The sequence below is a fragment of the Rutilus rutilus genome (genome assembly GCF_951802725.1).
Source record: "Rutilus rutilus genome assembly, chromosome: 25".
Taxonomy (NCBI): Eukaryota; Metazoa; Chordata; class Actinopteri; order Cypriniformes; family Leuciscidae; genus Rutilus; species Rutilus rutilus.
Window position 1 is genome coordinate 12,775,592 of NC_140229.1, and position 14,628 is coordinate 12,790,219.

Here is a 14,628-nt window from a genome sequence, read left to right on the forward strand (position 1 = left end):
GTGCAAACATTTACGAAAAGGTCGAAAGTCGAAATAAATAGGCTAGGTAGAATAAAAAAGAAAACACTCGCAGCTCAAAGGTAAGATTGCTCTTTTACCCACAAATGATCTTACCACGGCCTGTTTAAAGGTTTAATAAATGCTGTTGTTTTGTTTGTTTTTCATATCAAGGATACGATGTAAACTAACTTGTGTATAACTGAAAATGAGCAAGACATTAGATACAACATCTCTAGCAGAGGCCTTCATACAGTTCCAGTTAGTACGGTGCTCAATATTGTCTTAATCTAGGCTACTTTGCGTTTTTATTCTCATGACAATAGTCTATCTTACTTTATTTCTAATAGAATTCAGGTTAAAAAGAAAGAAATTCAAGATTCTAAGGATGAAATGTGCCAACTAGAAGATAAGAAGCAAAACATGATAAAGCTGGTAAGTGGTGACCCTAATGTTGGTGAAGATGATTATGAAGAGGACGAAGGCTAAATTCAAACACGCGTATCTTCAGCAGCAGGAGCAGCTGAGAGAAGAGAAGACACGTCACGTGCTTGAACTAAGTAAACGGATAAAGGAGCGGCAGAGGAACCTGGAGCAAAGACAGCAAGAAGATGAAGAGCTGGTGAAACAAACGACTCGAGAGAACCTGGAGCTAAAACAAGAGCAAGAGAAACAACTAGAAGGTACCCGAGTGACACACAGTTTTGAGGGTATAGTACACTCAAAAATGAAAGTCTGTTGTCATTTAAAGTTATAGGGAGGATTTTCCAGAATTTTAGAAAAGAACCGCCTGTCATCGTGCAGGTGGAACGGATCGTGTACCGACACCGCCCTCTCCACTTTTTGAAAAAAAATGCACATGCGCAACACGAGAGGGAACGCCTGTGTGCACGAGAGAGCATGCACAGCCTAGTTCTCCTCGTGCATGCGCTGTTTACAAGTTGCTGTCGGTGTGTGACTTGTGCCAGGGCTAGCATCGCTAATCATAGCTTACATTAACTTTTACTAGCTGTGATTTTAAATGGATTTCTCCAAATAGCATGCCAAACTTTACCTGTTGAGTAGAAACATTGCGACTGAGGCATCAGTGGGAAGCCCAACCTGTGCTTTTAGTGCAGCCAGTGTGTGAAATATTCTCCCAAAAACACTCTGGTCTTGTTTCTTTCTTCAGAGGCCTTTCTCTTCTTGTCATACAATTTGTAGACACTTTTTCTCTTGCGACCCTCAGACATTTTGAAAAAACCCGGTGAGAACGGTGAGCTTCAATGAATGGCTGAAACCGTAGCTCACCACACATATAACGTTACACCTGAAAGTGCGCATGCGCAGAAAGCGAAAACTACCTAGGGACGAGCAAGTACGACGGCCTTATGTAAACATATCACCAGAATGATTGACAACTAGGAGGACCAATAGTCTTGATGATCCACCCGGAAAAAGAAAATCCTCCACTATAACGTTACCTTTAACTGTTAGCTTACTTTCTTTCTTCTGTGGAACACACACAAAAATTGTATTGGGCCTTCTTTTCAGTTAATATTCAGTAGTTATGGCCTATGGGTAGTCTTTCAAGCTTTAAAAGAAGCGTATTTTTTTTATAATAAAAAAGTATTATATTATTATTAGCACATAACTGAAAAGAAAATGTGTAGGAATGAATAAATCATCGATAATAAATAATGCAATATACAAAATAAGAATAGTAAATTGTGGTTTTCATGGTGACTTTAATTTAAGGTTGGCCTATAAAGATGTTTTTTAATTTATTTTTTTATACCAAATTTATTAATAAAACGTACCTCCTATGTACAAGCTAGCAAGCAGATGGACCCAGAATATATACGCGCTAATGTTTCACATTAAATTGTTCCCATAGAAAACCATAATAAAGAAAATGATTTACATGCAATTTAGCACGTTGCGTTAAAATTCTGGTCTCATCCTTGCGTATATTCATCATTGATAACCGTGCTGATTTGAATGTTTTATCATGTCTTAATTCGGTAACTTACATTATGCCATGAGCGGAGAGGCGGTATTAACATTAAGTGACATGGCATCTGACGCACAGAAGCCAATGGCACATGTCACTATGCGTATTGGCACATCCGGTGGCACATCCGGTCTTCATTGGCATGTGCCAGTGGATAGTGGCACATGTCACTGACATTATTGGCATGTGCCAGTGGTGGATAGTGGCATGTGTCACTGACATCGCGACACACTGACACTGACATGACACCTGACTGACACCGAGTCGCGGAACATGTCACCGTGTTGCGACCTGGTTGCGACACCTCCAGAAGTGACTGAAAGATTAACCGTAAACGTAATTGTGGCACAAAATCCTAAATAAATAGCCTCGTTTTGTGATATTTAAAATATCAATTAAACGAATTAAAGTGCATTAATATTTTTCAAAAAAGTGTTACTTGTGTCACGTCTGTATTTGATTGGCATATGTGCCACTGAATGTTTTGTAATACCAGTGCTACTTTGTTGTTTATCTCGCAAAGTGAAAGACACGAAATAAATCTATCATGGGTCACTACGAATAACGTTCGCCTCCGTTACTGTAAACCTTTATTTTTGCGTGATGCTGCACAAACGCACGCCAGTAGGTGTCAGTATAAGTGAGTGTAACACTGGCCAGCGCAAGATTCTCATCTGTGGCTTAAACATTTCAAAAATAATTGTATCGAATTATGTATGTTGTAGGCTACACATTAACTTAGCGATGTTATAAATCATATTTTTTGACAGCATAAAGCAAATTGTTATGCAAGTGGCATATGACGCAATCCATTGGCACATCTCACGTTTTAGTGACACATGCCAATATCCACTGGTACATGCCTCTTTATGTTGTGGCACCTCCAGTAGTGACACCTGCAGCTGTCTGCCGGAGTATAATGTAGATTATGTAACATATGCACATAGTTAATTTGTACAACAAAAAAATATTTTATTTATTGAATAATTCCATAAAATTATTTTTGAAATATTATTAAAGGTACTGAGGAAGTTCCTGCGCAACCGATCGAGCGTTTGTTGAATTTTTAAAATGCACTGAACACTTTTTTGCACTTGTATAAATAAAGAATATTGCTAGTAGCTCGGTATACTCCTTTTCAGATACATAGACAAATTATTTTTAATATTTTTTTTTTTACACTTTTTGGAAGGACTTGAAACAGATGAGAATCTAATAGATTTATTTTGTGTCTTTCCTAGAATGGGCAGTTTGTGACTTTGCGAGATAAACAACATAAAGTAGCACTGGTATTACAAAACATTCAATGGCACGCACACACCAATCAAATACAGACGTGACACAAATAACACGTTTGAAAAAATATGAATGCACTTTAATTCGTTTAATTGATATTTTAAATATCATAAAATGAGGCTATTTATTTAGGATTTTGTGCCAAAATTACGTTTAGGCCTACGATTAATCTGTCAGTCATTACTGGTGTCGCAACATGGTGACATGTTCCGCGACTCGGTGTCAGTCAGGTGTCATAGTGTGTCGCGATGTCAGTGACACATGCCACTATCCACCACTGGCACATGCCAATAATGTCAGTGACATGTGCCACTATCCACTGGCACATGCCAATGTGCCACCGGATGTGCCAATACATGCCAATAATGTCATTGACATGTGCCACTATCCACTGGCACATGCCAATGAAGACCGGATGTGCCACCGGATGTGCCAATACATGCCAATAATGTCAGTGACATGTGCCACTATCCACTGGCACATGCCAATGAAGACCGGATGTGCCACCGGATGTGCCAATACGCATAGTGACATGTGCCATTGGCTTCTGTGCGTCAGATGCCATGTCACTTAATGTTAAAACTGCTACTGGATGAGCGTTTTCCACGTTTTTAGAATGTCTCCATATTTCAAGCTTCAAAATGCAAAATTCCATTAAAAATGTAAAAACAATTCAATATGATTTATACGCTTTATTTCACATTTAAAGCCATATGATAGCTTTGTGTTGATGTGTTCATCAGAAGTAGTTAGCGACGAATGAATCAATCAAGAGTCGGATCTTCTCAGCGAAACAGTTGATCCAGTTCATAAACATGTTCATCATACAAAGCAATGGCTATAGAACACTTGAAATATAGCGCACAGCACGTATTGGTATTGACTAGCTACTTTTATACATTATTGTAATAAAGGTAGATTTGAGTGCCTCATCCTTTTCTTGTATGGTTTACGCGGTGTTATATTTATATTTGTCGTGTGTGTGCATTTGTGTGAAAGAACTACGCTGTAAGCTCGCAAGGCTGCGGGTGCAAGTGGAGGAACTGCAGACGGACAGACAGGAAATGCTACAGTACAAAAACGAGGGCAGCATTAAAGACTATCAAAAGATAGAAAAACTGGAAAACCATATTGCCTCTACACAAATTAATTTCCAGGAGTTATCAGGTGCGTTTTCCATCCTCTGCTTTAACTTTACAGCAATCAGAACACAAATATCTATTATATTATCTTGCAAAATCAGCACAGTTATATAATTATTATTATTTATTACCGCCCTAAATAAACTATTTCACATAACAGATGTCTGCATTTAACCAACAAGACAAATAACAGCTAAAAAATGGTTATTAATCTTAATACTGTATGTCATTATCTGGATGATCCATGGCTTTTATTTATTTATATATTTTTTATTAAAAAATTATTTATTTAGTGATAGTTGTTTATGAGTTCCTTTTATGTCCTGCCTGGGCAGTTAAACTGAAGAAAAATCTATGAACTATCACAAAACATAAAACCAGTCGTAGATCTTCCAAGTAAAAACCACAGTATTAAGAATCAAGTGTATGTATCTTTTGAACTGGTTTGTGTAAATTGAATAAAAATGTTTGTGGACTATGTAAACATCTGCTATGTGAAAGAGCTTATTCAAGGTAGAACTAAAAAAACGATCCATCTATTTGAAATTATTAACATTTTGCAGATGTATGTAAACTTATGGCCACAACATCGTTTAAATTATATAACACAAATAATAATTTAATAAAAAAAAAAAAAATCAGAACATTTTCAGAGATCTCTGGCTGCAGCTGTTGAAAAAACCATGCAAAAGGAAGCACAGAGTATCAAGGATATAAATCATCTTGCCTTCAAGGTACTGCAGTCTGCTGACACATTGTCTAGTATGTATGTTCTGAGGTACTGAAACTGTATGTTTCTTTATGTTTCAGAGAGCAGCTGAAAGCCTTGATAAAAACAGTAAATCATTGGTTAAAGAAAATAGTCAGCTGATTAAACAGGTGTGGTCTAGATTTAAGTTTTATCATACATACATGCATCCTATTGTACGTGCAAAGATTATAAAGGGCAGCTAATCTCCCATGTCAGGTTCCCCTATATATTAACAGGGTCGCAGTGTTGGAATCCACCGTCCAGCAGTTAGAAAAGGAAAACCTGGAACTTGTTAATAATCTTTTCCAAATACGCCCTATGGATGATCTTCTGATCAGGTATGAGTTTGACTTTGAAGCTGTGAGATTTTTCTGGACCATAAAGTTTGAATTCATAGTGTTCTCTTGTTTCCCTCAGCCAAGACAATGAATTTCTTGCGCAATCTGCTAGCGTTGGGTCCCATGACACCCGTAGTATGGACAGGAACATAATGAAAATAAGCCTAGAGGAAACATCAGGTAATCCAAACATTGCTAATAATAGCAGTGTTCAGTCTAAGAATAAAAAACAATACTTAACTGAACACCTGGTGCTTTTTACCTAAGAAGCATTGCCTTTTTATAACCAATAGATGGCGCCATAACAGAGTAGAAATACTAAAACAGTTAAGAAGAGTTGTATTAAGTATGAATCGGGGAGAAAGCACCCATTAGCATTCCCATTCATTTGAATGGCAGTAGTGATTTGAAATCTTTGTTCATCCTTCATCTTTGTTTAAGGGAGCTCAGTTGTGCCATTAGATTGTTTTGAGCCAATCACCAGCATAGTTACTCTAGCTTGGAGACAGAAATGTGACATGACAATGCTGATTGTCTAATGGAAAACAGTCTCAAACCCTAACAACCATTCTGAGGTGTAACTTGAGGACAAAAATGATACTATAAAAGGATTACAACAGCTGCCTGATTTGTTAAGCTTGTAATCTTGAATGTAGAAATATTTTAAAGGAACACGCTGACTTTTTGGGACTTTAGCTTATTCACCGTATCCCCCAGAGTTAGACAAGTCCATACATACCTTTTTCATCCCTGTGCGTGCTGTAACTCTGTCTGACGCACCCACCGCTAGCCTAGCTTAGCACAAAGACTGGAAGTAAACGGCTCCAGCTAGCATACTGCTCCCAATAACTAACTCCCGAAGCACTGCTACTTCTGCGGAGTGATTTACTCCAACTCTGAGCGAACTCTCTGCTCATCACCACGGGGCTTCTCAGGTGCTGTGAGCAAATCACTCCGCCCAAGTAGCAGTGCTTCGCCTTCTGAGAATATAGTTCCCAGTATGTATACGATTTGAAGATGGCTGTCTCAAGTGACCTTGTTATTTGTACATGCTGTGACTATACAAATCACAACATGTAAATAGGAAAATGTTTGCGTTATTTTGTCACTTATTGGGAGCAGTATGCTAGCTGGAGCCGTATACTTCCAGTCTTTGTGCAAAGCTAGGCTAGCGGTCTAACTCTGGGGGATACGGTGAATAAGCTAAAGTCCCAAAAAGTCAGCGTGTTCCTTTAAGGCAGACAAGAGTTTAATATCACCATGTTGAAGTATTTTTGAGAACAAAAGAGAAAAACTTAACAATGAAGACCACAAAGTTCTAATATTGCAGTTCCCATGTGAAACTTTCCCTGGTAATCCAGAGTTCTCACAAGAGCACAAGTTGAATTTGCTAATAATAATGCTCATTAAATATGCCCCTCGATCTGAGCTGCACCAATCACATCGGGTTATCTGATATAGGCGGGCCAGAGGCGAGCTAAACAGATGACGACAGCGCTGTGACGTCGAAGTCATTAGTAAACATTGCAAGATGGTTATGGATGAATACCAGTTGTTTGAAACGGCTTTGGCCACTACAATGAACGAGTTAGACTTGGCTTTTTCTCTAAAAGAGGAACAGAAGATGGCAATCGAATCGTTCCTTTGCAAGAAGGACGTTTTTGCTGTTTTGCCGACCGGATACGGTAAATCTACCAGTTAGCTCCGCTGGTAGCTAAGCTAATGGGGTTTCTTGTTGTGATTGGTCGTAGTGTTATCCAATTGCGTGCAGTGAGATTTTCAAATGCATGCTTGGTGCCGCCCCTCGAGCTGGGCGATTTTCATTAGTCGACGCCAGACCATTAATCTTTTAGATTTAGGCCTGGATTTCCAGGCTAGTGAAACTTTGCATTTGCTCACAAAAGGATTGAAATGTAGTCTTTCTTCCCACCTAATATTTTAGTTTTGCAAGCAAACGCAAAGATTTTTGCTCACACACGTCACTTTTTTTAAACCAAGCTTTCTGTTGGCGAGAGCAGCAAATTTGCAATCGCACGGATTCTTATTGAAATTACTAGATTTTTCTGAGCAACAGTAAAGGTGCAGTCACAGTTAATGTTTCTCTGCAAACGTTTGTCTGCAAAAACTAGTCATTTCGATAAAACATCCAATTGTGTGGATTCCTGTGACGGTGAAATATTTCTCAACGCAGATTTCGCAAATGTTTCGAGTTGGTCACATGGATTCACCACGTTGACCAACAGAAAGCTGCTTGGTGTAAAGGTGACTTCTGTGTGAACTGTGCTTCATTCATCTGTACACTATTGACAACAGAAAATAGACCTTTTATGTCTGGGAAATTTTGCTAATGTGAATATACCTATTACTCAAATCAATAACCGCCATTTTATAAAAAACCCATAGGAAATATGCTACATGCTAAAATACCAATTTTCTTCTGAGATTCAAGACTACAAACTTACCAGCTCCATTTAATTAGCACTAAACTCTTCTTTGACCAACTAAAATTAAACAAAGTAAACTTTTTATTGTAATCATATAGGTACAACACTTTAAATAATCTACCATAGCCCAGTATTACCAGTTTGGGAGACTTGTATAGCTCTCTGAATACCGGTACTGTTCAGCCCTCTCTAAATGCTCCCAAAGTAGAGGAAGTCATGTCATTATATACACAATACATTACAGGGCAGCAGTGTTTTCATTAGCGCTCAAAACTTCATGTCCTCAGCAGTTTAAACTTAATGGCCTCTGAGTGCACGTTTATAGAGCCTCACACCTATTTTATACATTGACGTTAGCCATCAAATATTTATCAATCACTCACAATGTCAATTTTATTCCAGCATTGGTCAACAGAGCCCCGTATTCCCTCCAGCTGTTAGAGAAAGCTGAAGAGGCTCAACAGGAAAGAGATGTTACCATCTGTGATGACACAACTCCTTCCACCCCACCTGACCTCAGCGAGATGTACAGTAGTCAGACTACTTTCACGGTAAATTCATTGTACTACATTCATAGACAATGCTAGCTGTGTTCGCCCCACCTAGTCACATGCAAGAGTGAAGATGGCATCAATATAGTCATTCATTTTTGATTAGTAACGAAAGCATGACTAATAACACCACCTCCGATCTGTTTATGACAGATATTATCCGGTAAAATACAAATAGGCCCTCTCAGTGGCACATAAGGCCTGTGGAAACAGTGTCTGATTTTCCCACTGCCAGTTCCAGGCATCATGGGCTAGAATATAGATGAAATGAGCACGGATGGGGAACAGTCACCGCCCTTGTTAATGAAGCCAAACTTAAACCCGCTTTAAGCTTGCTGCGTTTGTGTTTAGGGGGCGATGCATCTGGACTTTCTGGGGCAGAGACTGTTGTGCGTGATAGGTGAAGCATCCCCCCTGCACCCACCACCGAACAACCCTGTGGATGTGAGCGAGGAGATGACCTTTGACCTGTTGCAAACTGCAAAGTGGCCGATTACAACAGAGATCATCAATAGAACGTTTCAGCAGTCAGCAGAATCTGATGTATCTGTATACAACACCTGCGAAATTCAGCAGTTGTTAGATGATAATTAAAATACAAGAATGTTAAATAATTTCCAGGGATATATATATATATACACACACACACACACACACACACACACACACACATATATACATACATACACACACACCAACCACATTACATAAAAAAAAAAAAAAAAGATCAACAAGAAACACTTAATTCTGTGGAAGATGCACTTTATTTGAAAATCACCCAAATTCTGCTTCATTTTTGTTGTTGTCATATAAACAAAATAGAATCTGCAGGGATGATGCAGTAAATATGCAAAATCAATGGATAGAATCGCCCTCATATTCGGACCACCCTTTGTGTACTTCCCTACTGGACAGGGCCTGTTTTATGTACACTGAGCACTGATCAACAGTGCCCCCTTTCTTCGCGCTACAGGACCTACAGCTAGACACTACCGACCCCATCCAATACCGACAGCAACCTGCGTTTCTCACTCACATTTACACACTCGCACCCACAAACACACACGAAACTGCTTTTGGGTGGCCCGAAAACAAAGGCGACTCTGCACATTCAGGTTGAAAAGGCAGCCATATTACTGTCAAATGTAAAATAATGACATGCCAAGCAGAAAGCAATACAGATCTTCCCCAAATGCAATGCTGCTGAATCACAAATGTAGTGCTTTGCTAAATGCTCCCTCACGAAACCCCCCCCACCCGGGGCACAGAACTGACTATGTGGCATAATGATTTGTATATTTTATCCTATGTTTGTTACAAATGGAGGGCGGTGAGCGTTTGAGCAACAAAGAAATTGCACTAGACATACAACTGCTTCTGAGAATACTTAGTGCTGTATCAGTCAGTTTATAGGTGTCCATTTCCCCCCCATTTTTTTTATATTATATATGTGTGTTATAATATATATATATATATATATATATATATATATATATATATATATATATATATATATATATATATATATATATATATATATTTATATATATAATTCAGTCACTCAAATCCAAATTATACAACCAATCATACCCATATGAACACATAATTCGAAACACCTCCCATAAGGAAGAGCTTAAAAGAAAAAGAAAAAAGTCCTCAGTGGGTAAATCATAAATAAATACAGACAATACACAAGGAATGTCTACTGCAAATGTCATAACATAAAAAATTGAAATAATAGAACCCGATGTTAGAATTTCTAATTGGAGATGGTTAAATCAGGTAATGCTTGCTTGATGATCGGATAAAGACAACTTCACCCAAATCCCCGATGCCTCGGTTCTCCATTCCATGGACAAAAGTGAAGCTGTGTTTGTGAAAACCCACCACATTCTTGCACTCTTTCAACACCCTTGTGTTTCGTTACAGACGCAGATCGGTACAATAACTGTTACCGCGTTAGACAAATTACAAAATGAGCGCGCTGTGTCCTCCATATATGGGCAACAAAGTCTTACCCCTCCCAACCCCACCCATCGTATGCCCCTCCCACCCCTCCCTCTGATTCCTGTACAGGTTTGTACTGGGGCAGAACTCTCCCTGAAGTGCCGAACATCCAACTGGAGAGAGATTAAAGGTTTGAGATTTGCCGTATAATTCATCCTTGGGAAGCGTCGACCCTCCTTCACCTACATGAACTGCATCTGGAATCAGAGAAACACGTATTACTGATGCCATCAACAGATATTTCAGGACTTGTTTCTGTATATCTGACATTTGATTTTATAACACATTATAATAACAGAACCATTATGACAGTGTCCAGGGCAATATGTTTGGATGTTTGTTGGATGACTGACTGAATATTCTGATTTTAGAGTCACATAATGAACTGAATATGCAAATGCATCGAGTAAAGCAACAAATCAATGATGAGATGAGTATATGAGGCTGCAACTCAAGATAACCTTCTAAAAAATGATTAATTTAAAGGGGTCATATCACTTTTTCCAATTTTATTTGAGTTCTTAAGCCCAAAGTATACTCCAATTTTCACGCATAGAGTACAGTGAACGACATTCATCATAAGCATAGTACGCATGTACTGTACACGCACAGCCAGATTTTTCTACTGTACACTTAGCTCATGCTATGCAGAGTTCGACAGATGTCAGTCACCGAGCACCACAAACAAAACAGCAGCCGCCTTTTACAGTTCCTCCTGAACCAAAACTACCAGCTGATGCTGTGTTCACAACATAACTACAGTAATTTGAAAGAGATGGAAACCTCTGATCTTATACTCGGATCTGTTAGTGACTTAATTTTTTGCGTTTCAAAGGCAACACTATCAACGCCAAAATGAATCTGGTGTCAGGTGGTACAGGTCAGTGCTCTTTAAGTTGTTTATGTTCATTATTATGTACTTTGAGACAAGGTAATTTAACGCCATTTGTTTTGGAGGAGGCGTGGCTTTGAAGAGCGCTTTGAAGGGAGGGTGGGATCTCATGCTTTCAAAGCTAGCTCGCCATTGCTAGCCTCTCCGAAAATTACCTACCTTTAAGTATACTTTGAGATTTAATGCTGTGCCTTTAAGACACGCCCCCTCCGCATGTAAAATGAGCAACAGTAATCAATAAATTGATAGCAACACCCCAAAGTTTTCCTTCTCTTTGTGTAATAGTCTTTGGTTAGCAAGCTAACAGCATAGCATACTAGCTTAACAATGTTAACTGTTAAGAAAAGCTTTCCTGATTAGCTTGAACAAGATATCTACTCTTCTTTGCAAATCCTGCATCACATTCCAACAGATTTAGAAAATTCACACTGAAGATTTGACTGGACTGAAATGATATTTTTTGTTTCTCTGGTGACGTATGCCAGACTTCACCAATCAATTACTCTGCCCCTTTCTTACAATCAACTGCAAGCTCACACTCAGATCTGCCTCGATCCAATCAACAACCGATGCACAGAACCAAGTCCCCGGCTCTTTTTGATAAGAAAAATAAGATCATTAGGATGTACGTCACAATACTAAAGAAAATATCTGTCGCTACTTCCATTACATTGCGACCTTGAAAGTTTTAATTCTGGATGATATGACCTCTTTAAATCCCAGGGAGAAACAGAATAAAATCATGCATGATTTGTAAATGAACTTCAAGAGCTCTGTAAAAAATGCCTCCGTTTTAAGGAAGATCATTTCAACAAGCTGAACTGTTACAAATCACATCATAACGATGGATATAGAAAACATTAGTATTGCAGCACATAGAAAAACAGGGGTAAGAGTTTTGACAATAGAAACAATAACAAAGCAAGAAGCGCCGATCACACACACACACACACACACACACACACACACACACACACACACACAGCAGACATGTTGTACCTAAAGACGCTCTAAAGGAAATCCTTCAAAGACAGCTGTGCAAAAGGGTCCTGTCCCGGAGCTCTGAGAGGACTTGAACTGGAAGGACTAGAGGCTGTAGAGAGCTAGTTTAGAAAGAACGAGATAGATTGAAGGGGTCCGAGGAAAGCCACACACACAAGAGGAAAATTCAGAGCCAGACAGGCTAGATAATAAAAGAGAGGTTCAGAAAGAGAAAGGGCTGTTTGCTAGCGACTAAAATCCTTCTCGTTCTGCAAGGTTGCGGGATGGTACTGATTTCCTGTGCTAACACTACTACAGAAATGAAGCAGGAGTTGCAGGGGGCACCATATGTATTTCGAGCTGAAATTTAGGTGTGATTGTGGAATACATATGCTTCCCCCAGAGATGTGTGAAGGCCACCATGCTAGCTTTCATATTCAGAACAGCGCTGCGATGGCACATGAGGGTGAACTAACTACAGCGCATTCTGAATAAAGCCTCTGGCGTTCTAGAGCGGCTTCTAGAATAGAGCATGATCAGTCAGGGTTGACCTGATGGCTTTATTCCGAAAAAGAATCATGGGGCTGGATAAATGCAAAAACTGCAGAGACCTATGGGTAACTACTGTGCTCTAAAATGGGCAAATATGATTGGATTAAGGTGTGGTCACATTACTGAAATTTCACGAGCAAAAAATATCAATTGTCTGTTATCTATAGTCTAGTGAGGAAGCAGAACTCCCACAGAAATCACTTTCAAACCAAGCAACTTTGAAATTGCTTGGGGATTGAAATCTGTGTGGGGAAATCCAGATTGTGTGAATTCCTTTAGAAATGACTGAATTTTGTTTGCGAAAATTCACCAACTCAGCAGTAAATCTGACCACACCTTAAGGCTTCCAAATTTGATTTGTAACCTTATTATGTGTGAGGTTATACCTGTGCCCCTGAGATTGGGCCAAAGGGATTGGCCGGCCGCATCACAGGCTGCGTGTACATCATGGTAGGCTGGGTCATCATGGAGCCCATTTGAGGCGGCTAGAAAGGAAATAAAACAAAAAATTAAAGGGATAATGAAACAGAAAGCAATGTCCTGTCTTGACTTTTTGGGACAGTGTTAGCATCTGGAACTTTAAATGCCAATGGTTTACAGAGTTCCTCTGTGCACATTGTGTTTGACAGTACTGAAACTCAGCAAAGAGGAATGTGAGCCAGTCTGAACTCAATGTTCTCATCTGATCAGACTAAAGTTACTGTTTAACTCCACCTGAGCTACATAACACAGCAGACAGGAAAAGTTACACACAGAAACACATTTTTAGGGGTGGGGGTCTTTGGAGCAATTCATATTCTTCTACATTAGTTCGAACTCTTAACAAAAAAAACTGAGGTAAATACAGGATTTGGACTGGAGAATCTAAAATGTATGAGTCATAATAGCAGTTATGTAAGTGCAGATGTTGTTATTGAAAAGTGCCTCTCTTTTAACCATTAACCACGGCCGGCGCTACTTTACCTGTATGGCTTACTCAACCTCTATTATCGAGTATAATGTAAAACTCTAAAAGAGGAGAGGAAAGGAAAGACTCAAGTGTTGATTATAGATAGAACCTTCATGTCCATGTGCCCCCTCAGTCCAAGTGGATTTAAATGCAAATAATAATAATAATAATAATAATGCAATTAATGTATAAATAAAATAAATTAATTAGAATATATTTTTATTATTAACAATAAAACAACAACAGTTATTATAATAAACATTTTTTATTAAAAATAAAATGACAAATTAATTATTATTGATATAATTATTAGGTGCTACACATCAGGATCTCTTTCATACTTAAATTATTTAATACAATTTAATGATAATTTAAAACATAATTAATTAAATTGTTTTATTAAAAATAAAACTCAATGTATAATTATGAATAAAATAAGGAGCTACACCAGAATTATAACATTGGTTCCCGCTCATGCTTAATAAAGAAGTAAACAAACACTAGACCATCCAGTCTTACACTGGAAAAAAAAGTGTTTTTCAAGAACATCAAATGATGCCCATCTTTTTTTCTTAAAGCTAAGGGCTCATGGAGGAGAAAGCAATGCAGAAAAACCCACAAACATGATGAATAAAACACAGAGAAAAAAAAAAGAAAAAAGATCCAGGTCTCTGTATCGTTGACCTGCACTCAATGAAGAGGTGCTTGGAGCTCTAGAGAGCCCTTTATCGTGTT

At 38.6% G+C, this 14,628-nt stretch overlaps 2 protein-coding genes across 15 annotated transcripts in view; one reads left to right on the forward strand and one right to left on the reverse strand.

The window, feature by feature from the left end:
• The first annotated feature begins 337 nt into the window (after nucleotides 1-337).
• On the forward strand, nucleotides 338-9,221 carry ccdc83 (coiled-coil domain containing 83). The gene is made up of 9 exons (XM_084399829.1): nucleotides 338-432; nucleotides 509-680; nucleotides 4,286-4,453; nucleotides 5,071-5,162; nucleotides 5,239-5,307; nucleotides 5,396-5,517; nucleotides 5,597-5,697; nucleotides 8,364-8,512; nucleotides 8,864-9,221. The coding sequence occupies exons 1-9, from the start codon at nucleotides 391-393 to the stop codon at nucleotides 9,104-9,106; spliced, it is 1,158 nt and encodes a 385-aa protein (XP_084255955.1). The 5' UTR covers nucleotides 338-390; the 3' UTR covers nucleotides 9,107-9,221.
• A 1,350-nt stretch (nucleotides 9,222-10,571) lies between these two features.
• The window catches only part of picalma (phosphatidylinositol binding clathrin assembly protein a), a gene marked incomplete at its 5' end in the record, with an annotated part of 38,982 nt that continues 34,925 nt past the window's right edge, over nucleotides 10,572-14,628 (reverse strand). For 13 of the 14 annotated variants that reach the window (XM_084399862.1, XM_084399857.1, XM_084399859.1 and 10 more), the window contains 3 exons: nucleotides 10,572-10,716; nucleotides 12,411-12,514; nucleotides 13,331-13,429. In XM_084399862.1, coding sequence (XP_084255988.1) covers nucleotides 12,422-12,514; nucleotides 13,331-13,429 — 192 coding nt within the window. In that variant the 3' untranslated portion in view covers nucleotides 10,572-10,716; nucleotides 12,411-12,421. The remainder of the gene's footprint in view (nucleotides 10,717-12,410; nucleotides 12,515-13,330; nucleotides 13,430-14,628) is intronic. The other variant, XM_084399867.1, reaches the window with a different exon arrangement.

Bases quoted from the DNA above. Each gene is read 5' to 3' on its own strand.
- ccdc83 (XM_084399829.1), top strand. From the start codon at position 391: ATGTGCCAACTAGAAGATAAGAAGCAAAACATGATAAAGCTG. The intron at 4,454-5,070 runs GTGCGTTTTCCA...AAAAAAAATCAG, and splicing joins TAATTTCCAGGAGTTATCAG to AACATTTTCAGAGATCTCTG. The intron at 5,308-5,395 runs GTGTGGTCTAGA...CTCCCATGTCAG, and splicing joins ATAGTCAGCTGATTAAACAG to GTTCCCCTATATATTAACAG.